This window comes from Neomonachus schauinslandi, chromosome 16 (assembly GCF_002201575.2).
Source record: "Neomonachus schauinslandi chromosome 16, ASM220157v2, whole genome shotgun sequence".
Lineage (NCBI taxonomy): Eukaryota > Metazoa > Chordata > Mammalia > Carnivora > Phocidae > Neomonachus > Neomonachus schauinslandi.
This window is the reverse complement of record NC_058418.1, coordinates 2,709,332-2,732,920: the sequence shown is the minus strand read 5'-3', so window position 1 is coordinate 2,732,920 and position 23,589 is coordinate 2,709,332. Positions and strand designations below refer to the sequence as shown.

The 23,589-nt window shown below is 58.4% G+C and overlaps 2 protein-coding genes across 4 annotated transcripts; both read left to right on the top strand.

Annotated features, from left to right (window-relative positions):
• Positions 1-1,902: 1,902 nt before the first annotated feature.
• Positions 1,903-5,030, top strand: CCDC106 (coiled-coil domain containing 106). Of its 2 annotated transcripts, XM_021682223.1 has the most exons (5): positions 1,903-1,933; positions 2,081-2,188; positions 2,283-2,459; positions 3,556-3,768; positions 4,203-5,030. In XM_021682223.1, exons 1-5 carry the CDS (start codon positions 1,903-1,905, stop codon positions 4,517-4,519), a joined length of 846 nt encoding a protein of 281 aa, XP_021537898.1. In that variant the 3' UTR covers positions 4,520-5,030. The 2 variants fall into 2 exon arrangements, with proteins under 2 accessions (XP_021537898.1, XP_044767208.1); XM_044911273.1 differs by lacking the exon at positions 2,081-2,188.
• Positions 5,031-6,508: 1,478 nt separating this feature from the next.
• On the top strand, positions 6,509-23,187 carry U2AF2 (U2 small nuclear RNA auxiliary factor 2). Of its 2 annotated transcripts, none has more exons than XM_021682352.2 (12): positions 6,509-6,721; positions 10,089-10,224; positions 10,963-11,007; positions 11,284-11,387; positions 11,719-11,870; positions 13,162-13,278; positions 13,423-13,561; positions 18,370-18,449; positions 18,532-18,654; positions 18,943-19,041; positions 19,258-19,506; positions 22,429-23,187. In XM_021682352.2, the coding sequence occupies exons 1-12, from the start codon at positions 6,673-6,675 to the stop codon at positions 22,561-22,563; spliced, it is 1,428 nt and encodes a 475-aa protein (XP_021538027.1). In that variant the 5' UTR covers positions 6,509-6,672; the 3' UTR covers positions 22,564-23,187. The 2 variants fall into 2 exon arrangements, with proteins under 2 accessions (XP_021538027.1, XP_021538028.1); XM_021682353.2 differs by having other exon boundaries at positions 6,534-6,721; positions 18,943-19,029.
• The last annotated feature ends 402 nt before the right edge of the window (positions 23,188-23,589 follow it).

Genomic DNA, 23,589 nt, shown 5'->3' with positions numbered 1-23,589 from the left:
TGCAAAACACCGATCTAGGGCAGGTACCTCCCCCTGGACGTTTTTGACCCAGCCTGCAGTTTGTCTGTAATGTGAAGCAGGTAGGAGAAGAGGGTGGCCACAGCTTTCTAAGTGGTGCAGACATTTAAATTCTCCTGCAAGGTTAAAGCCCTACTCTTGTAGGGCTGGCAAAAATCCCAGTAGCAACTGGTGACTGGGAGGAGAGGCAGGGAGCTGAGCCGAAAGCTGAATAAACATCTGCCTTCTTAATGAATTTTCCTTGCGCGTTTGTTTTGTGCCAGGCACTGTGCTGGGCCCCATTTCTTCTTCCGACCTCTTTTTGGGTGGAAGAACAAATTAGCCATCTCCACTCCCCAGAGAGGGAAAGAGCCTCCCACGGTCTGACCTCAAATACCACTGCCAGCGCCCTGATCTTGAGCCTAGACTCTGGCCAGACGCTGGGCTGAGCGTTTTGCCTGCACCATATCAGTACATCCTCACAAGGAACCTAAAAGGGACCATAACTTCCCCACTTTACAGGTGAGTAAACTGAGGCGGGGTTGGGGGAGAAGGAGCGGCCAAGATTGGGTCTGAAGGCTCCCAAGCTAGCTCATAACTGCTACCACAGGAGTGGTGCTGGTGGTGTTCCAGGCCCCTATTTTCAAGGAGGGTAACTCTAACCCCTCCACCCTCCCATGGTCCTAGGAACCGTGCGTGCTGTCTGGTTGTGCTGGTGATGTGCATACTGTGGGAGATGGGAGCGGGTTGCGGGGGTCCGTGGGGCCAGTTCCTAGGGTACCGCTGAAAAAGATTCTCCCTGTGCTTCAACTTTACTGGCTGTCTCCTTCTCTCTCCCGGGCCCGACTCGGCGTGTCGCCACCCACCCCGGGGACCCCGGAGTCGCTTGCTCTCCAGGAATTGGGAGTTTCTCGACGTTCCCTGCCCGGGCTTCGCGGAGGGAGGGGGTAGTACGGCAAGGGGCCGTCGCGCAAGTGCAGCCCGCGCCTCTGCCGCAAACGGCGGGCCTCAACTGGGGCCGGAGGGTCCCGGAGGAGCGCACCGACCGGCGGACCGGGAAGCACCGACGTCCCTGCCCGCTCCCACCGGCCCGCCACCCCGCCCGAGACTCGCCGCCTCTGCCGCCCAGCCCGCCCGCGGCGGGTGGGCGCTTCCCTCCACTCCCCGCGATACTTTGCAGACGCTCCCCGGCGCCGGGCATGGGCGCCGCCGCTGTCGGTCCCCTGGCCGGATTCCGCGCGCGGGTGGGTGAGCGCGGGGCTCTGGCCCCTCCGACCCCGGGAACCTGTGGGCGGGGGGTGGTGGCCGCATCTGCACCCGCGGCCTAGTGCGTCTCCCGCTGGGACCCCTGGCCCACATCGCTCCCCCTCCCACCCGGGGGACAAAGGGCGGGGGCGGGGGCGCATCCCCACGCGTGACCTTCCCCCCGCACTGCGCACGCGCCCCGCCCCCTCCACCACGGGGGAGGGGCCCTGCTCGCCCACACGAGTGCGGGGGAGGGCCTGCGCGTGGGCTGGACCCCCACCCTACGCCTGGAAGTTGGGGCACGGTCCTCTCCCCCCCTGCACCTCTCGCTTCTTTTGGCCCCGAGGTGACCCGTGATGAGGGTCCGCCCTATCCAGGCCAGGATGTCTCGGCTCTCTGCCCCGCGGGGAACCCGCTCCTCCTCCTCTCAGTAGCTCAGGGTCTGGCCCCCAGCCCCCTCGTTTTCTAGGAGCCCAGGAGTTTGAAACCCCAGGTGTCCTCCCTGAGACCCAGGAGTCCCGGCCCTCAGCATCATCCCCCCACCCCCAGTGCTAAAGAGTTGGGTTCCACCTCCCCTGGGGGGTCCCTCCATCTGTGGCTGCCCTTTCTGTCCAGTGCCCCTGAGGCGCTAAGCTGCCTGGGTCCACTGGAGGCCGCGCCATGAATGACCGAAACAGCCGGAGGAGGACACGTGAGGAAGCTGGGACCCTGCCCCACCCTTGGTCCCACCACCACCCAGCCCATCCCTGCCCTTTCCTCCCCAGGGCTGCTGTGGTTGGGGGCTGGTCTGAGGTGCCTGGGGCCTTTCCTGGGGTGACCCCTGGCCTCTCCCCTCCAGTGAAGAAAGACGATGAGGCCTTCGAGATCTCCATCCCCTTCGATGAGACGCCCCACCTAGACCCACAGATCTTTTACAGTCTGAGCCCCTCTCGGGGAAACTTCGAGGGTGAGCTGGGGGGAAGGCTCGGAGGGACCCCAGTCAGCTGGGGTGCAGGGCCCTTGAGGCCTGGGGTGTGACCAAGGCTCCCCGGTGTCCCTAGAGCCTCCGGAGGCCGCATCCCCGACCGTGGCCCTGATGAATGGTGTCAGGGCTCAGCTGCACATGGCCCTGGAGAGAAACTCATGGTTGCAGAAGCGCATCGAGGACCTGGAGGAGGAGAGGGACTTCTTGCGGTGTCAGCTAGACAAGTTTATCTCCTCTGCCCGCATAGATGCAGGTGAGGTGCCTGAGGGGCTAGTCCCTCCTCTCACTCCTGGGCCCTGACACAGCTCTGGCCCTTCTCCGGGATACGGGACCCTTCTCATCTACTCTCATCCTTTGGTGGCCCAGTGGGGATCTCTCCCTACACCCAAGGCCGTCTCTGGGACTCCAAGCTCGGCTTCCTTCCTGCTTGACTCCTGCCACTGCTGATGGGCAGAATCCTGTGGCCATCCCCTGCCAGGGATAGTCAGGGCTTTCCTTTTCCAAATCTTTACACACTGTTTTGGAGAGTTCAACTTCTGCTTTCCTCCACATGATGTTCAGCCCCTGGTTGGCTCCTCCCCAGGACCCTGTAATCCCCTGTGATTCAACTGACAGCGTGGGCAGGGGGTGTGTTTTTTCAACATCTGTGTTATTGGGGACTCCTGTGCTCTGGAACTACCTGTGACTTGGGTTGCTAGGACCTCCCATTGTCTCCCCATGCTAATGGGAACCTACCTAGGATGGTTGGGCCCAGGGTCTTCTGGACTTTCTCAGTGAGAATCCCAACATTGGACCTCCCCCCAGCCCACCTTCTGTCCAGGTGAAGGCGGGCGCCTGACTTTCCCAGCCCACTAGACCCAGAGCCTGGGATTTCTCTCAGGGTGAGTCCCCCACCCCAACCAAGGCCTTGCTTGCTTCCTGGATTTTTAGAGTCTACTCTTCTGGAGGTCCCACTGAGTTCCCAGAAGCCCCCTTCTCCACTGGGGGAGCCTATAGTAACAGACTCTCTGAGGTGTCTGGTCCTGTCTTGCTTCTCTGAGCCCTTCCCCCCAGATCTCTTGCCATAAAGCTTAGAAGTCAGAAGAGCATGAACCCATGCCCCACCTGTGATCTCTGCCCCCAAATCCAACCAAGTACACTGTATTCAGCCATCTTGGTGAGGACTGCAATGTCTGTACTGCATTTTCTGTTGGTCTCCTTGGGGGCTCCAGCCCTGGTTGAGGCCCCCCTCTCCTGGGGACCTGTGTGATGTGCATCTGTCCCCATCTTACAGCCAGCCTCTTGCCTCCTTCTCCCTCCTGTTCTGGAAGTTCATGTGTGTGGGTCTCTCTTTCTCTCTGTCTCTCCAGAGGACCATTGCCGGGTGAAGCCTGGGCCCAGGCGGGTTGAGGGGGATGGCCGGGGTGGGGCTGGGGGCGAGGCCTCAGACCCCGAGTCAGCGGCCTCCTCGATCAGCGGAGCGTCTGAAGAAGGTAGTACCATGGAGAGGAAGAGGCAGAAGCAGAAGGGAGGTGCTGGCCGGAGGCGCTTTGGGAAGCCCAAGGCCCGGGAGAGGCAGCGGGGTGAGCAAGGCGCACGCAGGGGGTGGGAACTCAAGGGGTCTGGGCTGGGGACTTGCTGTGACCTTCGAGGAGGCCCTCCCTTCTCCCCTAGCCTGGGTGTCTGTCCCAGCCTCCACCCTCAGCAGCCTTGCCGTCTGGGGTCTCTATCTGAGCCTCAGGCTCCTCCTCAGTAACAAGGGGAGTGGGTGAGGCTCAGCTGGGCTGGAACTCCCCCTCCTCTCTGGGCCTGCCTTCTCTGATTTTTCCACTTGTTTCACTCTGTGTCCATGTCTCCCACCACCTCTTGACTCCTCACTTTCCTGTCCTCTGGATTTCCATGTCGTTCTCCTGGCTTCTCCTGTATGGGGCTCCCTGTCTGTCCTTGTCCCGTCTCTGCCTCCCGTGTCCATCTCTGTTCCTCATGTCTCTGTTTCTGCCCCGCCCTGGCCCTGCAGTGAAGGATGCAGACGGCGTCCTCTGCCGCTACAAGAAGATCCTGGGCACCTTCCAGAAGCTGAAGAGCATGTCTCGGGCCTTTGAGCACCATCGAGTAGATCGCAACACGGTGGCGCTGACCACGCCCATCGCGGAGCTGCTCATCGTGGCCCCGGAGAAGCTGGCGGAGGTCGGCGAGTTCGACCCCTCTAAGGAGCGTCTGCTCGAGTACTCGCGCCGCTGCTTCCTGGCCCTGGACGACGAGACCCTCAAGAAGGTGCAGGCCCTCAAGAAGAGCAAGCTGCTGCTTCCCATCACCTACCGCTTCAAGCGGTGATCCTGCCCCACCTGGCCCAGGACGCCCCCGTCGGCCCCCACTTCCCTTCCTCCTGTGCCCCTCCTGGCACTGGGCGAGCGTGTGCATGAGTGGTGTGCTCCTCCAGAGGGCCTGGGGTGTTTCTGCGTGTGCCTCTCCTGCTCCTGCAGATCCCCACTCCCACCCCGGGTCCCTTGTATATAGATCTGGTCCCCTTCTTGCCTCTCACGGTCCTAGCACCCTCCCCTTCTTCTGCATTCCCTGGGGAGGAGCGTCCACATAGCCAGGCTCCCAAGAGCTACCGCCCAGGGGTCAGTTTCTGCCCTTTCCCAAATACTGGCACCCCTCCCACGCGAGCTGCACCGTCCTGCCCTCACCGGCCCTCCCTCCTGGGGACACTGCGAGACTGCGGGGCCAGGCACTGTACATACCCCGTCTCTACCCCCAGCCCCAAAGACAGGCTGGCCTACTCTGCCAGGAGCTCCCCACCCGCCTTCCGGACGAGAAAGAATTATTCAGAGAATTTAAATTAAAGAGACGATAAAATTTGGGATAAACTAGGCCCGGCCTCTTCTTGGAGGGGGTGTCCGTTGCCGCGGAGACAGTGATGGGGGCACCGGGGAGCTCCACGGAGCGGGCGGTCAGGCAGGGAGCCGGAGCTTGGGGAGACAGGGTGTAATTAGCACTCCCGGCGGCAGGGGCGGCGGGAGAAGCAGCTGTGCCCCAGGGAACTCGGAGGGGCAGAGCTCCGGGAGAGAGGTGTTAACGCTGCCCGCGGGGCTAGCTCGACTAGAGGCGGGGCGGCAGGAGACGGGACTCGATGACCGCGAGCAGAAGCGACCGCCGCGAGGGGGGCGAGACACGTCTGGGCGGAGGCTTCCACGCCCGCCCGCTAGGAGGCGGTACTGCCGGATTACTGGTCTTCCGAAAGTGCCGTCTACGTCGCCTGCTGCGCCTGCGCTGCGGGAGGGGAGCGAGCGCGCTTACGCGGTTGCTACAGCAACCAGGAGACGGCGGATGTGCTTAACGGTCTGCAATTCAGTACCTTTCCCGGAGTAAGGGAAAGTCTCGCGCACGCGTGCTGGGGCCTCTGGAACGCGCTCGCCTCCCGCACGGAGAGAAACCTCGCCTCAGACCGACCTCTACGCAGGCGCAGAAGCCGATCTAACCCCCCCCTTTCTCTTCCACTCTACGCAGGCGCACAAAGCCGCGCTGGCAACCTCCGCAGCGGCCGCGCGCACCCTTCACCCCGCTGCCTGCTTTTGTCTCGCGCAACCTTCTTAGGCCCTGCGCGAGATCGGCCCGTCTTTCCCTCCGCTCTCCCCACCCGGAGAGCCAGGTGCAGAGAGCCGGGACCCCGCCCTTTCTCTGTATCCCTTCTCCTGACCAACCTCGTCTCTGTCCTCCCTCCCTTTTCGGTTCCCGGAGCCGGAAGGAGCCGAAGCGCCGACGGAAAAAACCGAAGCTGTCCCCGTGAGTGAGGCCTTCCCGAAGCGGTGGCGGAAGGAGCCGAAGTTCTCGGGCAGGGGAGGAGTGAGTGCACTGTCCGGAAAGAGCCGAAGCTTGGCATCGGGTTTAATCCTCTGGGTGGTTCCGAGAGCCAGCGCTGGAAATCTTCAGAAAGCGCAGAAGTCCGGGACGGTTAGGATTGTCGGAAGTAGCCGATTGCTTGGATAGGGCTGGCGGCGAAGAGCGGGCAGAATCTGCGGGAGCAGCCAGAGACTGGGGCGGTTTGAATTGTCGGAAGAAGCCGAACCCTTGGGGGGGGCTGGGCGCAGAGGAACGCGCGGACCTACGGAAACACCCGAACGTTGAAGAGCTAGTTTCCGAAAAGTTACGATTGCTTGGGAAGCCGGTGAAATCCTCGCTTCGGGTGTTTTCGGAAGCAGCCGAAGCCGCCGCTCCCGATTCCTTCTACGGTCGGGAAATAGCGGACGCTATTTGGAGCCAGGCTCTGGGGGGAGGGGCGCCTCGCGGGCGGGAGGGCGGGGAGAGGGGCGGAGCCGGGGCGGGGCGGGGCGGGCGGCCGGGGCTTGATTAGGTAGGAGGCGGCGGAGCGCCGGCGGCGCCCGGAAGTAGCCGAAGCGAGCGGCGGAAGTAGCCGAAGCGGCCGGAGCGGGCGGGCGGCAAGGCGAGGCCAGAGCTGCACAGGGCCCTTACGCGGCCGCCTCAGCATGTCGGACTTCGACGAGTTCGAGCGGCAGCTCAACGAGAATAAGCAAGGTGAGGGCGCCGGGGGCGCGGGGCGGCGGGCAGGGCGGCTCCTGGCCTCTCTCCGTGTCCCCCGCCATTTTCCCCCTCTCTTCCCCTCCTTTCAGGGCCGCGCGGCGCCCCCCCACCGCTCCGCGGCGCGCGCCTCGCTCACGTGACCACCCGGCGTGCCGCCGCGCGCGGGAGGGGAGGGGAGGGGGCGGCGGGCGCGGGTCCCGGACGCATGCGCGGCGCGCTCCGTTCTGCGCCCCACGTGGTGCGCGGCGGAGGCGGCGCGGCTGGGCGGGCGTTCCCTCGCGGACTCCGCACCACTTGTTCTCTTTTTCCTTTTTAACTAATTTGAAAGGAGGGTTTTGTGTTATCAGATCCCGTAATGCTTCCTTTCTTTCCCACTGTCCCGGCACTTCCGCTTCCGGCCGGGCCCGCGGCCCGGGTCTCCACGCCCCCTTTGTTCCAAAATGGCGGTTGCGAGCCCCCTTCACGTGGGCGCCAGTCTGGGGGGGGGCCCCCCCGGCCCAGGGCAGCGAGCGTGCCGCGGTGTGCCTCGTGGGAGAGGACACGCGTGCGTCCTTGAGACGCGGGAGTTGGGGCAGCCCGACGCCCGCAGCGTGGAGTGTTGGCTGCTCGTCCGGTCCCGGCGTCGGGGCGCGTAGACGCGGCCTCAGCACTGCGCGGGCAGGAGGAAGCTGAGGCTCGGGGCGGGCGGAAGCACGTTCCCCCAAGCTGGGGCCGAGGGGCGTGGGGGCTGCGGCGTGTCAGGAGGAGGACAGGCGGTGGACGCTGCGGCGATCCGTGTGAGACGGAGAGCGGCCCCGGCGGGGGCCAGGCCCTCCTCCTGAGCGCCCGTGCAGCCGGGCGTGCCTGGCTTCAAACACCTGCTCTGTTGCGTTTGTAAGATTTCGGTGTCCGTGTCTACCGCTCGTGGGGTGGTTCTTGTGTCACCGCGTTTGTGGAATTGAGGAGGAGGATCGTGATGATAGATGAAGCTGAGCGCTTGCCAAGTGCTGGGCGCTTTGCTACGCTCTTTGCAGTTTTTCTGAGTGCATCCTCGTAAGAGCCACGTGAGGCTGAAATGACTTTCTTCCTTTTGCAGAGGAGGAAACCGGCTCAAAGTTTTGGCACTTGTCTAGATCTCAGCTGGTAAGAGGCAGAGCTGAGATCACGTAGGGCAACACGTAGAAAACGTGTGTGGCCTGGGCCTTGGTACACGCTAAGCGCCTAATAAGCGATATGTGTTTTATTTTGGAATTATCGTTAGTGTGATGCCCACTACCAAGTGGAGAGGCATGTCTTCGTTCAGCTGGCATTCTTCCACGTTCTCACACGCCTGGGATACATGGGACCTTTGTTTCTGGGGAGGTTTGGCAGTGTTTGCGTGGTTGCACACCGTTAGTGAGCAGGAGAGCTGAAACCCACCCTGAGTCTGGCTGGTGCGAGGCCAGGCTGCCAGGTGGGGCTGATTGAGCTCCCCCTCAAGGCGCTTGCAGATGAGTCGTCTGGCTTCTCCCTGGCGCTGGGAGGCCCGGCGCTCAGCCCTGGCCTGAACTTCTGGGTTGGTGGAGCTGTCCCACGATGTGGCCACCGCATTTTGAGCGACCGAAGTTCGTTTTCTGTTTTTGTCTGGGATCTGTGTGTGTCGGGAGGCTGGGAGCTCTGTCCACGTGTTGCGCTGCCTGTGTTCTCTCTGGGGGCCGGCCTCTGAGCTTCAGCCCGTGGCTGGGGCACGTGTGTCCCCAGAGAACTAACTTTGTCTGGTGGCAGGTACCCAGCAGGCAGCACTGCTTTCTCTATGTTGGTACCTTTGCCTGCTTGTCTGTTTCAGAGCCTGAGCCTCAGGGAAGGTTCCTGGGGCTCCCAGCCAGAGGCCCAGAGCCCCAGGCCACAGCTGCTCTGTGTCCAGTGCCATGCTTGTCTGCTTACTACTTCACGTTGTCTCGAGTCCCTGACTTAAATTCTGTTTTTTTGGTTGGTAGAGATAGTAATGTTGTTAACTAGTGGTCCTAGGCAGACCCTTAAGTGTTCTGCCTGTCCTAAGTTAAGGAGTGTGCTCAGGTGCCTAACTGTACTTGCTAACATTACAGGGTTCATCTTCAGGCTTCACTGTATTTTTGTTTTTGCTGTGGGCAAGTTACGTGATCTCCTGCGCCTTAGTTTCCCTCTCTGTTGTTTGAGTGGGTAGAAATGTTTTTTTCTGCGCAGTGAGGACTGAGGGCAAGTGGGGCTACTGAGTACAGATGGGTTTTAGGAGCATTCTTGTGTCTTTTCTGTTTTTTCCTTTTCTGAGGTGCGTGTTTTTCTGTTTTAGTGGTTCTGGAATTGAGATTTATTTATGGGAAGTTCATGGTTAAAGTCTCAGAAAACATGAGATAAAGTAGAACCCATGAGGTTAAAGTCCACTTTAACACCCTGTCTTTATTGCCTCTTCCTGCTTCTGTCCATAGACATGGGGTAGCGGAGGAGTCGGGGGTGTTTTGAACTAAAGACTGAGGAAATGCACTGTGACATGGTGCTGGTGGTTTGGTCTGCACTTCCTTCCCAGGGCGAGAGGTCTGTTGAGCAGAGGTTTTTGTGGTTTTACGGGCAAGGCTGTGCTCCGTTCCTAGTCGCCACCCCCAAGGCCATAGAGGGGGTTGAGGGAGCCAACTGGGGGCTGGACCCCAGTCACTAGCTTTGAGGGAGTGTGGGCAGGATGGGGTGGTTTGGGATGCCAGCCTGCGAGGGGTAGTGGGCAGGGCACGCTCCTCCCCTACCTCCTGAGGCAGGGCCAGGTATCTCCCTGTTTTAGCCCACATTCAGAAAGGGGCACCTCCCTAGAGGAGGGCATCTTGCATTCTTCACCTGGTTGGGCAGGGACTGTCGGGTGTCCTGGCTTCCTGGGGATATCAGATCCTGCCTGGCACCTGACCCTGGGGCCTGATGGTGGGGCTGTGGGTACCAACTGGTTGAGGAGGTCTTTCCTGAGGGGTCGCCAGTTTCCTTCATTCAGGAAAACATCATTGGGTCTCTTGATTCCCCAGCCTCTAGCCCTGCCCCTCTCAGGGACGACCCTGGGGTCAGGCCCCTCAGCCCTCGAGGGGGACCAGGAGCCAGCCTCCTCTGTCTTCTCTGGCTCCCCAGCTCCTCCTGAGCATCCTCAGGTATCTTACACCCCGGGGGCATTTCCAGGTCCTGTCCCCTCAGGTAACCGGCTCCCGTCCCCTTGGTCCCCCAGGGTCCCTGGACTCGCCTGTGGACCCAGGAAGCCTGTTATCTCCCCTCCTCCATTGAGTCCCTTCCCCTTGGGGGTGGCCTCCCTGGGGCTCGGGGCATAGCTACCAGAGTGGGTGGGCTGGGCCGTGTCCTCCCTCAGCTCATTCTCCTTCCCCTCGCCCTGGCTCAGAGCGAGACAAGGAGAACCGGCACCGGAAGCGCAGCCACAGCCGCTCTCGAAGCCGGGACCGCAAGCGCCGGAGCCGGAGTCGGGACCGGCGCAACCGGGACCAGCGGAGCGCCTCCCGGGACAGGCGACGACGAAGGTACCAGGGTTTGGGGACTCCTGGCTGGGCACAGGTGGGAACCGGGTATCGGTGCGCTCAGATCTTGTGTGCTTCTCTCTGTGCATCTGGGGGGCGGGGGGTCTGCTCTTTGTCTGTCTTGAGTTAAGTTTTGTTTGTTTGTTTGTTTGTTTTTTTACCCTATTCCTGGAGTTTTGTTTTACTCAGTTTCTGGTGGGTTGGTGGGGGCAGTAGGTTGTTTATCTTGGAGTTGAGTCTGGAGTCAGGGCACTCGACTCTCTTTCTTCTTTCGTGAGGCCCATTCTAGTCCCTGTTTCTTAGGCCTGGTTTCTTTTTTTCCCCATTGTCTGTGGTTCTCTATGGGATTGTCTTTTGGGGCCTGTGCTTTGTTTCCTGGGAAGAGGGGGTTTCTGAAGTGGGGCAGCATCTCCTATTCCTGACTGCTTTCTGCTTTTCTAATGCTTCTTCTTTCTGTAGACTGCCCTCTCTGTTTTCTGTCCCCTTAGGTGAGGAAGGGTGGGGTAGGTTGAAGTTCTTCTGCCTCCTTCCATCTCAGTTTCTCCAAGTAGAAAGTGGTCTGTGTGGCTTTTTCTGCCTTCCTCAGTGCCTCTTTCCTGGGTGGGGGGTTTGGGGGGAGTGGCAGGGCCGAGGGGGCCTGCCCCCAGCCCTGGGGCTCTGTGCCCTTGGGGAGGTGTGGCGTGTGGGGAAGACAAGGGTCCCCAGTCACCCTTCCCCATACCTTTCCCTCCCACCCCCCAGCAAACCTTTGACCAGAGGCGCTAAAGAGGAGCACGGTGGATTGATGTGAGCTTCTCTTCCTGCCCCTTCCACCCTGATGTCCACTCCCTGTGCCCCCCCCCGCCGCCCCCGTGCGCCCTGCCCTGTCCTCGTCCAGCCCTAGCCCAAGCACTGGGGAAGAGAGTCCACTTGCCTTGAAACCAGCACCCTCCCCCAGGCCTGGGTGCGACCCTGACCCAGATCCTCTCCCTCCTGGAGAGCGCTGCACTCCTGGTGGGGAGCTGAGGGGAGCCTGGTCAGACTGAGGTTGTCCTGCCCTGCTCTCCCCTCCCCCCTTCCCAGTCGTTCCCCCCGCCATGAGAAGAAGAAGAAGGTCCGTAAATACTGGGATGTACCACCACCTGGCTTTGAGCACATCACCCCCATGCAGTACAAGGCCATGCAAGGTAGGCTTTAGCTGCTGCTTCATTAGCTAATGAACTGAGCGTGCTGGGCGGTTGAGGGAGCAGACTCTGATCTGGCGGAGGGGCGGGTGGTGGTGCTGTGGGGTGGCGGGATAAGGTTTGTGTCCTGGGCTTCCTGGTTTCTGCCTTTTCAACCACCACGGAGGAGGTGCTGCAAGACTCCTTGGCGGAGTGGGGTTGAACTTGCATTGGGCTGGTCCGTGGGAAGCTGCCCTCCCGTGGCACTCCGGGTGTGCAGTGGGTGATCCCTGAACCAGGTGGGCGGTGGAGGATTGCCCTGTTGTGGTCTAATCCTGTCCTGCTCTTCTTGAAGCTGCGGGTCAGATTCCAGCCACCGCCCTTCTCCCCACCATGACCCCTGATGGCCTGGCTGTGACCCCGACGCCGGTGCCCGTGGTCGGGAGCCAGATGACCAGACAGGCCCGGCGCCTCTACGTGGGCAACATCCCCTTTGGCATCACTGAGGTACTGCCCGCCCCCTGCCTTTTCCCTGCCCCTACCCTCTCCCCAGTTCCCCCCACCCATTCCGCCCCTTCCCTCCCTTCCCTCCCCCCACCTGCACGGGTCAGACTCTGCTCCTGCAAGGCCCCCCGGCCCCCTCCCAGACGGACCGATGGAGTTGAGCCAGCCAGGGGCCGGGCTGGGGGTGGCCCTCTCCCTCCCTCCTCTTCCCCTCTCCCGTCTCCCCTCTCCCAACCTCCTCCAACAACCCAGGGATCAAGCACACACATAACGAACCTACGAAAATCCATGAATCCGTATCGAGAGAGACAGAGAGGGAGACTCGCACGCGCGCACACGCACGTTGACACACACACACAGACACACAAACACACAGACGCACGCTCCCCTCAGATTTCTCTGACACACCTCTGGTTCTCTGCCGCCTGTTCCCCATCCTCTCCCCACGTCCCTCCCGTGGTCGCTGCTCTTTTGTTTTTGATGGCCCTGACCTCCCCAACCTTCCCCACCGCTCCTCTCCCCTCCCCTCTCCCCAACCCCTTCCCGTGGCACCCCGAGAATCCCGAGATCAAAGAGTTGTTTCCATTTCTCTTTAAAGTGAAATATTGTGGGGCTGAGATCCCTCGTAGCAACAAAAAGTTTGCTACCGTCGTCGAAGGCAAGTAAGGTCCATTCTGACTTTCTCAACCTGCACTTTGCTACGTTTGATAAAGCAGCCCCCGGACTCCAGGGCCAGATCCCGCCACATCACTCTTTTCTCCTCCCCTCCCGCCCACCCTCCCTCACCCCACCCTCCTTCCCTCCACCCTCCCTGTATCTTTGCTCCTTTTTCTCTCTGACTTGGTGCTCTCTATTCCTGCCTGCTTTTTCTTTGTTGCTTTCCTATCACTTTCCTCTTGTTGCCATTGGATGCTTTTTTTTCACGTTCCATCTCCTTGTTTTCTGTTTGATGCTCTTTCTTGTTTTCCCGTTGTCACTGTTTCCATGCATTTTTCTTGGATGATGTCTCTTCTCTGGTTGGGGTCCCCGTGGCCCTCCCCACGCTCTTGGTCTCTGGCTGTCTCTCGCTACTGCCTTCTTCCCTCCCTGTTGGCTCTTATCTTCTCTTGCCTTTGTTCCTACTATTGATCTCTGTGCCCCCGTCCCTATTCCACTGTTCCCTCCCTTTTTCCACCCTTCCCTACCCCCTCCCTTCCCCTTACCCTTAAACCCCTCTGTGTCTCCCTCTCTCACCCTCCCCTCCTCTCTCCACCTCCCTTCCCCCGCCCCTCCCTGTCTCCTATTCCCTCTGCAGGAGGCCATGATGGACTTCTTCAACGCCCAGATGCGCCTTGGGGGGCTGACCCAGGCCCCTGGCAACCCTGTCTTGGCTGTGCAGATTAACCAAGACAAGAACTTTGCCTTCTTGGAGGTGAGCCGGGTGCATGGTGGGGTCAGGAAATTGTGCATTTCTCCTGGCGGCAGCACCTCTGCAGCAGCCCTTGTTTGCCAAGGGCCCTTCTGCAGGCCGTTGTCTGCTGGGCTCCCTGACCCTCGCCACCCCCTTCTCTTTCAGTTCCGCTCAGTGGATGAGACCACCCAGGCCATGGCCTTCGATGGCATCATCTTCCAGGGCCAGTCGCTGAAGATCCGCAGGCCTCACGACTACCAGCCTCTGCCTGGCATGTCAGAGAATCCCTCTGTCTACGTGCCTGGTGAGTGGGGGCCTAGTTCCTCCCTTCCGTCTCCGGCCTAGCTGGAGATGCTTGGGAAATGGTGTGAGTGCTTCTCGTTCATTTCCCCAAACCTTTGGAGCTGGGCGTTCTCCCCGCTTGAGTTTGCACTCCCTCAATTGTGGGATGTGTTGAGGGAGGTGAAGGGCTTGCAGCCTGGCTGTCATTCTCGTTCTGGGACCTTGGTGGTCAGTGTGAGCACAAGCAGGTAGGCTCCCCATGTGGGGATGGGCAGCTGGATATTGCCTCATTTTTTTGGTCTCGGTGTTTCTCTTGACTCGTGTGCTTTGGACCATTCCCCACAGCTATGTTCAGTAGTATTCTGGGTCAGCGGAGAGCATAGCCAATCTGGGGTCGGTGAGCTTTTCTTGTGGAGGACCAGGTAGTAAATATCTTTGGGTTTGTGGGCTATACCGTCTGGGTCACAGTTCTGTTGTGACGTGGCAGCCTGCACACAGCCTTGTGATACCTAAGTGAATGGGCACGGCCTTGCCGTTTACGGTTGTTGACTTTCCTGTTTCGTGTACTATCCCCATGTTGTGCAATAACCTCTGAAAACCCTTGCGGGCTTTATGGAAACAGACAGCAGGCCTCAGTCGACCTGCAGGCTGGTTGCCGTGTCCTGTGGTGGGTGTAAGTGAGGATTTGCGTCTCTGTGAGGCCCCGTTGTGGTGCAGGGAGCAAAGTGGGCTTGGAGGAGCTCGTGCTGTGGTGGAGCTGGGGGTCTTGGGGCTCAGGTCCTGGAATTCTTCTAGGAAAGGTGGGTGAGCCCTGGTGCTCTGGGCATGGAGGGAGAAAGTGGTAGAAGGTGGGATTCCTTCTACTTGTACTGAGAAGTAGAAGGCTGAGGTTTCGCCCTGAGGATACCTTTTAGAAACCGAGTCCACTCTTGGCAAAGCAGGGGACTTGGAGTCCCAGAAAGAGTGGTACCTCAGGACTGGGGGCTGGTTCCCTGGCTTGTCCAGTGTTTTCCACCGTAATAATTGGGTAGGTCCAGTGGATCTCTTGAATTCTTTCAATGCCTGAGGTGTTCTATGTACTGACCTGCTCTAAGCACACGGCCTGATGACTTTCTATGTGGGCACGCATCTGTGGGACCATGTCCCAGGTGAAGCCATGGAACTTTGTTCTGTGCAAAGCAAACCTTTTAAAGATTTTATTTATTTTTTTTTTAAAGATTTTATTTATTTACATGACAGTTACAGTGAGAGAGGGAACAGAAACGGGGAGTGGGAGAGGGAGAAGCAGGCTCCCCGCTGAGCAGGGATCCCGATGTGGGGCTCGATCCCAGGACCTTGGGATCATGCCCTGAGCCGAAGGCAGACGCTTAACACCTGAGCCACCCAGGCGCCCCAGGATTTTATTTATTTTAGAGTGCGTGAGAAGGGGGGTTGAGGGGGGTAGAAAGCCTGGAGCAGTCTGATGCCGGCTCAGTCCCACGACCGCAAGATCATGACCTGAGCCAAAACCAAGAGTCGGGCACCTAACTGACTAGGCCACCCAGGCACCCCTTTGTTAAGTAAATTTAGTGTGCTTTAAGTCATTTTTAATAATGTAAGGAGCCTATCTACTTGCTGAAGCTTACTGTGTCAGGCAGTGTCCCAAGTGGATTCTGTGTGTCATGTTAATTTTTATGACAGCCTGTAGTGCAAGGTCAGCGAGGGACAGCTACGAGGCCAAACGTGGTTTACTGCCTTTTTTTTTTTTCCTAAGTAGGCTCCGCGTCCAACATGGGGCTCGAACTCACTTAAAGAGGCGCATGCTCTACCGACTGAGCCAGCCAGGCGCCCCCTGCCCATTTTTTAAATAAAGATTAATTAGTACAGAGTCCAGCCCACTGATTGTCTATAGTCTGTTTTGTTGAGCAGTGGCCAATTTGAGTGACGGAGACCCTGTGGGCCACAAAGAAAACATTTGCCACTCAGCCCTTTAGTGAGCAGTTTGACAACCACCGTTGTGGATACTGGGATCCCATTTCACTCAGGAGGAAAGCAAGGCAAGGGCACGATTAGTGGTCTCCCTGGGAACGGAGATCTCATAGATCCAGGGACAGCTGCTTTGGAGTCTTCCTGGAGTCATGGGTCCCTTTCTAGAGGTGGCTGTTGGTGTGATGAAGCCGCTGAAAAATCACTTACCGCTCTTCTCACTTTGGGATTTGCCCACCCAGAGAGGGCTGAGGGTCTGCAATACCAGTGCCTGGGCGGGCATGCTCAGTTCTGGGAGTGTGGTGGGAAGCGGCAGGAAGTGGGATTCTGCCTGCAGGTTAAGCATCCTCCGGTTGGCTTTTCTCCAATTCCAGAGTAAAACTTAGGTTTTGATCTTCATTTTCCATTAAAAAAAAAAAAAGTTACATAAGGAGGTTAAAAGGGGGAAAAGCATGTGATAAAATTCAGACATTTTTGGTTGGACGAGGAACAATTCAGGAACCTGGAAGACGACTTCCTGACCTTGATGGAAGCGTGTTGACCTAAAACTAAACACGCATCACCTGGAGTTGTGAAAACTTAAATTCATTCCCACTGAAGTCAGGCCTAGCTTTTTAGGACCGATGGTGGGATCCTGGCCCTCCTTTTAAGACAAGAGGGAAAGGGGAGCAGGGGAAGAATGAGGAGAGCTAGAGCTGTTTTGGAGGCAGGAAAGCAGAATAGCCATTCAGTGTGTGAATTCAGCTAGCCCTGAGCACCCGCCCACTGCCATGCTAGGCTCCCTGCTCAGTGCAGGGCCGAGTCCCAGTAATCTTCCTCAGCAGGCTCCTGCCAGTGGGGCCTCACCCCCACGCACCCACTCCCTCAGCAGAGTTCTCGGCCAGGCCCAGTGGTGAGTGCACGGTAGGAGGAAGGGGTATTCCAGGTACGAGAAAAGATTGCTCAGCTGTTGGGGGTCCAGCATGGCCTTCAGAGATGAGGTGAGGCCTTGGAATTGAGGATGAGAGGTATGTGCCAGGTGTCCCTTCTGAGACTGTAGATGCATGGTCAGGGAGGAGCCTGCCCGTTGTGTTGGGAGAGGAGGTTGCCCAGGGGCTTGATGTTTGGGCACTGGGACTGATTTGTATCACTCCTTTCTGTTTGTGTGACCTCGTGTGGGTTGTCCCCTGCTTCAGAACCATCGTGCACCCAGGGTCTGCAGTCACTGTGGTTCTGACTTCTCCCTGGTACTGGCCTGGCTTCAGGCCCCATTTTAGGTGCATACTCCTTGTGGGTTGTTTTCATTCTCTGTTGTAGGTGTGACTGTTCTTGTTTCATAGATGAGAACACTGAGGCCCAGGGGAGCCTTACTTGGTGCTGCACCCCAGATTTAAATCCAGGGATCCCGACCCTGGTGCCCTCAGCACTATGTACTTCCCTGGGGTGCACGGCACAGCAGGTCTCAGCCTCGGCCCGCTGGCTGAGGTTCATCTGGCCCTGCTACTCCCCTACTGGGGTGACAAACCTCTGCCCTTGTCCTCGTCTGCCATCGGTCAGAGCGATGGTGCCTTAGCTTGCCGAGAACCACCTGTGGTCACAGGTGATAGGGACCCTAGAGATCTCTCTTTCTGCCTGTATGAATCCAGGGTAGAACTTCTTTTTCTGCGTTAGTTTATCTTGTCTTACTCTGGATAGGGCTTTGGAGAGCACTGAGGCAGTAGATTTAAGTTTACCTGCAGTGCCTGGTCTGTGGCCTCTGCTTACCCTACTTTGGACATGTTGGATCTCTGTGCACACTCCCATGGCCCCACCCTGATGGGGCTCAGCTCTGGTTGTTGAAGTAGCTGGAGTGGTGGTGGTAGAGGGTGCACCCTTTTTTGGGTCCAGTGACTCCGTGTCTGATGCTTTCTCCCATTTTGTATCTCACCTGCCCTTCCTAGGTCAGGAGGAGGTGGGGAGGGGCCACTTGGTGTGGACTGCAGAGGCGGGCCAGGCCATGCTGCCATTGGTAGTGGGCTCCGACCTTGGAAAGTCTGGAGCTGGTCAGGCTGGGTGGGTGGTGTTTCTCTTAACATTGAGCCCCAACAGCGAGCTGGGGCTCTGGGTAGCTCACAGCTCACAGGAAGCCTCCAGGATTTGAATGGCGCACTTTTGAAGTGAATGGGACCAACGGGCTGAGCCCCCTGGCAGGCACTTATCTCTGAATCCAGAGTTGAGTGGAGACAGCACCATGGGGGTGGACACGTAGTGGTCATTAAACCCACTCAGCGGACATGAGTCCCCTGTGACATCCCTGCTGGCCTCTGTGGTCAGGGTGCTGAGCGAACTGGGCCCGTCTCTGCCCTCACGGACCCGGAGCAGCAGGCCTCTCCGATTTCACACACTAGAACAGAGAGGGAGTTGCTGAGCTTTTGTAGTTGGAAAAAATACAGGACCACAGAGAAAAGGGCCAGGAGTCTCAACAGGATATCTGATGTAAATATCAGGTGGTAGGAAAGGGCTTGGAGTTGTGGTCTGACGGAGGGGGAGGGGTAGGTGTGTCATCCTGATACCTCACTACTCGTAGGGCGAGAGCCAACATGACCTGCCGTGATTGGCAGGTTTGGGTGTGAGCTTGTGTCTTTGTGGCCCCCGAGCGGGGGACCTTTGCTGCAGTGCAATGCTGCTGTCATGGCGTGTTCCGAGGAAAGCTGCTAGAGTCTCAGGCGGGTTTGGGAGACCATGGTTGCTGGGCCTCCATGGCTAGAGTGGGTGGGTGGATGGCGGATCGCCCCCTTGTTGTTGTCGTGGCAGACATAATGGGCCTGTCCCTGTGCCCTCACCCCAGGGCTCTGGGAAAGACCTTGTGCTGGAAACCAAAGCCTGTCTACTCCCCTTTTTCCCCAGGAGTTGTGTCCACCGTAGTCCCGGACTCTGCCCACAAGCTGTTCATCGGGGGCTTACCCAATTACCTGAATGATGACCAGGTAGACCCCTTGCCTCCTCCTGGCTTCTCCCCTCCCAGTCTTTGCCCAAACCAGCCCTGACGGAGTTGCGGCCCCGCCGCAGGTAAAAGAGCTGCTGACATCGTTCGGGCCTCTCAAGGCCTTCAACCTGGTCAAGGACAGTGCCACAGGGCTCTCCAAGGGCTACGCCTTCTGTGAGTACGTGGACATCAACGTTACAGATCAGGTGAGCCCCGGGTCCCTGGCGCTGCTGCATCCTCCCTTGCCTCTCACCCTGCTGTGTCCACACTGCAGTCTTCCCCCGCCTCGGGAGGGGTGGGAGGAGGCCAGCCTGTAGCAGGGCCCTGTGTGGGGGACTTGGCCCCTTTCCCTCGGTTCCAGCTCTTTCCAAGCTCTCCCCCACCAATGCCCGGCTCTGGGGTATTGGGGCTTGGGGGGAGGTATCAGTCTCCTGGCTCCTGACCCCCACCTCTTCGCTGCGCCCCCCCCCCCCCCCCCAATCCTCCATACACAGGCCATCGCGGGGCTGAATGGGATGCAGCTGGGGGATAAAAAACTGCTCGTCCAGAGGGCAAGTGTGGGAGCCAAGAATGCCACGCTGGTGAGCCCCCCGGCACGTCATCTTCCATTGGCTAGAGGGACGCGGGGTGGGTGGGGTTGGGTGGGAATGGGAGTAGGTCCCTGTAAGCTCTGGCCCTGGCTTTCCTGGGCTGCGCTGAGAGTGGACACCTGGGCCTTCAGGGGCAGGGTGTGTTTTTTTTTTTACTGGGTAGGCCTCTGGGGGTGCTGTGTGGCCCTAGCCGTGACGGCCCCCCCCTTTTCCCCACAGAGCACCATCAACCAGACCCCCGTGACCCTGCAAGTGCCGGGCCTCATGAGCTCCCAGGTGCAGATGGGTGGCCACCCGACTGAGGTCCTGTGCCTCATGAACATGGTGCTGCCCGAGGAGTTACTGGACGATGAGGAGTACGAGGAGATCGTGGAGGATGTGCGGGATGAGTGCAGCAAGTATGGGCTTGTCAAGTCCATCGAGATTCCCCGGCCGGTGGACGGCGTTGAGGTGCCCGGCTGCGGAAAGGTGTGCGTGTGTGCGTGCGCCCCTCCCCCCCAGTACATGCGTGTACACCACTGCTGTGACCCAGATGGGTTGGGAGGCCCCCCGGAGCGTGGCCCTGCAGCTGTGCTTCACAGCGTGACTCTGTCACGTGACCTTACGCAAGTGGTTTGGTTTTGTCTGTGCAGTGGGGAGGAAAGTGCTAAAAACAGTCACAACAGCAGCAAACCCACTTGTATCTCCTGCCTGCCAGGTACTCACTAAGCTTACCTGTGCGACCCCAAACTCTACGGCAGCTCTCTGGGCCCTCCCTCAGAGGATTCAGGCCACATGGTCAGACTTCCAGTTGTTGTGCTCCTGATTTCCCAGCCCACTGAGTCATGTCACTTCCGGCACTGTGCCAGGTGTCAGCACTTCGAACCCTCCTTGGGGCACAGAGAAGGGGGGTGACTTAGGTTCATCTAACCACTCACCTAGTGACTCAGGCCTTCAAGCAGGGCAAGTCCTGGGGCCAGCCTTGTCAAAGACAATATGTGTCCTACCTGAGGTAGCAGCTGGGAAGGGAGTAGAATAGCTCTGGATGCTTTTCTTAGGAAGGTCAAGAGGTGGCATTAAGTAGGCCCAAGTGACACCAGGTTATCCCAGCAGGCAGGTAGGGTCCTGAGCAGGGAGCCCAGTGAGCGTAGATCCCTCTGCTGTTAGGAGCCTGGTGTGTTTGGGGACAGTGACAAAGCTCGTGTAGCCTAAGCAGAGAGCAGTGGGAGATGAGGTCTGAGGTTGGGAGCTGGGGCCCAGTACAGCAGATCTTGCTGGCCTCTGGGTCTTAGAAGAATGTTGGGTGTCCCCTGGAGTGAGAAGGAAGCCTTTGAAAGGTCTGGAATGTGGTCTGTTACCTGGCACATAGAGTTCCTCCTAATCAGGTAAGCTTGGTCGGGGGTTATAGAGCAGGTAGTTAATTACTCCAGCCCTGCAGAGCTGGGTTCTGCAGGCTGGGAATATGGAGCTGGCAGAAGTGATGGTGGTACTCTCTCTGGAGCTTTGAGAACTAACAGCTTATGGTAAGCTGGTTGGAAGATGGTGACCTGATTGAAACTAGCGGCAGGAGGATGGAGCGAAGTCCATGGATTTGAGAGACACGTGACCTGTAAACACCCAGATCCTGGTGGTTGATTGGGGTGTGCTGGAGGGGGAAGAGGAGTCAGGTAAGCTGCTCAGACTCCTGGCTTTGGTGACTGGGTAGAGATGGCAGGTGAGAAGCAAGGGAGAGGAGCAGGTTTCGGGGTGGGCGTTGGTGTTGGGGAACAGTGTTGGCAGGCAGTTTGAGGTCCTGAGACACCTCAGCAGAGCTGTGTTCCAGGCATGAGGTCTGATAGAAACTTAGGCGTCATGAACATACTGATCCCCGTTTTGGTGTCAGCTGGATGAGCTTGCCCAGGGAGCAGTGGAATGTGTCAAGGGCCAAGGGACAGGGCTGGGGGTGGTGGTGGGGGATGGGCAGCATTTCCTTCCTCCCTACCCCCTCTTCTCCTGCCCAGTCCTCACTGGTGTGGGGTGGTGGAAGCACCCGCTCCTGGCATGTCCGTCGCACTCAGTGCCGTCATGGGTGTTGGGACGGAGCCTGGCTCCTGAGGGGCCGAGTCAGTATTTGTGGGAAGGATGAATGGGAAGACCTGCCTGGTGTCTGGGATCATCTTAGTTTTTAAACTTGGTCATTCTTTTCAAACATACATCAGAGTACAAGTATTGTGACATCCTACGGTAGGTCACTTCAGTTCTGTTGTGGAATATATGTATTCTAGTGCCTGTCACCCAGCTTCAAATTATCCATAGTTTGTCATTCTTAATTTCTGTATTGAGCTTCCCAATTTTTTCCTGAAATAATTTAAAGCATATTTCCTATATTTTATCTGCAATAAGTATATTTCTCTAATAACTGAGCTACAAATATTTGGTGCCTGGTAGGTAAGTCTTGCCTTGAGGTCTGTGCTGTGCACTTTTGGATGTGTAACCCCATTCCTGGCCTCCACCCAGTAGATGGGGGCTCCTCCTGCACGGTAACACTACATCCCCTCCTCTGGACAGCCAAAAACATCTCCAGACATGGCAAAATGTTGCTTGGGGACACATTTGTGCTGGTTGAGAACTACTGCTCTAAACTTTTAACAGATAACTTCTAAACAATTGTAATGAAACTACAGTACCATTATTACATTAACAAAATTACCCTTAGGATTAACTTAAATTTGTGTTCAGATTTCCCTGACCCACATGTCTTTTTATACTTGGTTTTAAGTATCCAAAAAAGGATTCTTGCAATTTTATTTAGAACTTTCTTAGAACTTAACAGCTGCACGTACTGCTCTTTTTTTTCTTTGCAAGCCATTTTGTTGAAGCAACAGGGTATCTGTCTTAAAGAATTCCCTTTTTTTGTTTTTTTGGTTTTTTTTTTCCCCCCCCCCCCCCCCCCATAAACTGGTGGTTCAAACAAGAGAAACTTGTCTAGATCAGGGTTTGTTTTGTTTTGGTTTGGTTTTTTTTGAGTCATTCCGGGTTTGAATCCTAATTTCTTTTATCTGTCTTCTGGGGAGAACATGGCCCTTGGGGAACGCCCAGCAGGGTGTGTGGTACAGGGGAGATCACTGAACACAGATGCTTCTCTTTCCTTGGGGAGCTTGCTGCTGTCCCATGTGGCTCTTGGCTCCACTCACTCTCCCATGCCTCCACATGGCTCTGCTCTGTGCACTCTTGTTCTTTGATCCTGGGGTTCTGGAGGACATTTGGGTAAATGCTCCCGACCTGCAGCAAGGCCCTCTCCCTCCCTCCCTCCTCCTCCTCCTGCAGATTTCTGGGTTTTGGGCAGATGCGGGCTGGTGGCTGTGGCTGAGCCAGTTTATCCTCCGAGGCTGAGGCCACCTTGCCTTCACAACCTGTCTCTTACTCTTGCAGATCTTCGTGGAGTTCACCTCTGTGTTTGACTGCCAGAAAGCCATGCAGGGCCTGACGGGTCGCAAGTTCGCCAACAGAGTGGTTGTCACAAAATACTGTGACCCCGACTCTTACCACCGCCGGGACTTCTGGTAGAGGTGGAGGGGGAGGGTGGGGGCAGGGCTGGCTGGGGGCTTCTCCCCCTCCCGCCCCCCCTCTTTTCCCCCTCTGAAGAAGATGGGCAGAGGAGTGACAGCCGAATGACAGCCGGCAGCAACTGGAATGGCAGCAATTGGGGTGGGGTGGGGGTTGGGGTGGGGAGGGCAATGGGGAAGTGCGCGCACAGGCCCACACAGACACATGCACCCACAGACACAGAGGGAAGGGGTCGGGGTGGGGAGGGGGTGCACAGCAGGGCGGGGTAGGACCCCCATAGCCCCTCCCCAGGACAGCCTCGCCTCTCCTCCCTTCTACCCTCCCCCTCCCTTTCCCCACCGTAGAAACATAGTGTGTTTATATTTTATGGCCAAACTATTTTGAATTTTGTTGTCCGCCCCGGTGCCCTGCCTTCTCCCTTTCCAGGACCACAGCTCCCGTCCTCCTGGCCTCTGGTCCTCCCCCCCGGTGCCCTCCCCGGTTTCTTACGTAGTTGACTCTCTCCTCTTTAGTCTCCCTGACCTGCGCCCCAGCTCCGTGGCCCCGTCCCTCTCCTCTCTGTGGCAGTTTCATATTTGCTAAGACGAATTTGCTCATTAAAACATTTTGTTGTATTTTACTTTACGGAGCTGCTCTGTGTCCGGTGTGTGTAAGCCCCGCCCCCACTCCGTCCCCCGTGGCCCCGCCGCCTCTGACCTCTGGCCCGGACGCCCTTGGCCCGCCCTCCGGGGCACACCCCGCCAGCGTGGCCGTCTGCTCGGCTCGGGCGGGGGCGTGGCTGCGCGGAGGCCGCCGCGCCGGACGGGCCCGCACAGAGAGGGGCGGGGACGGGCGGCCGTTCCCCCCACCCCGGGAGGACGGGGAACCCCGAGCGCCGCTCGGGCTGGCGGCCACGCGGGCTCTTCCCCGCCTCCCTCGGCCGCGCTTGCCGGCCCGCCCGTCTGAGGCCTGCGCTTCGCCGCTCTTGTCCGTCGGGACCCCACGGCGGCGCCCGGCCGTTTTGCCCGCGCGCCGGAAATGACGCTG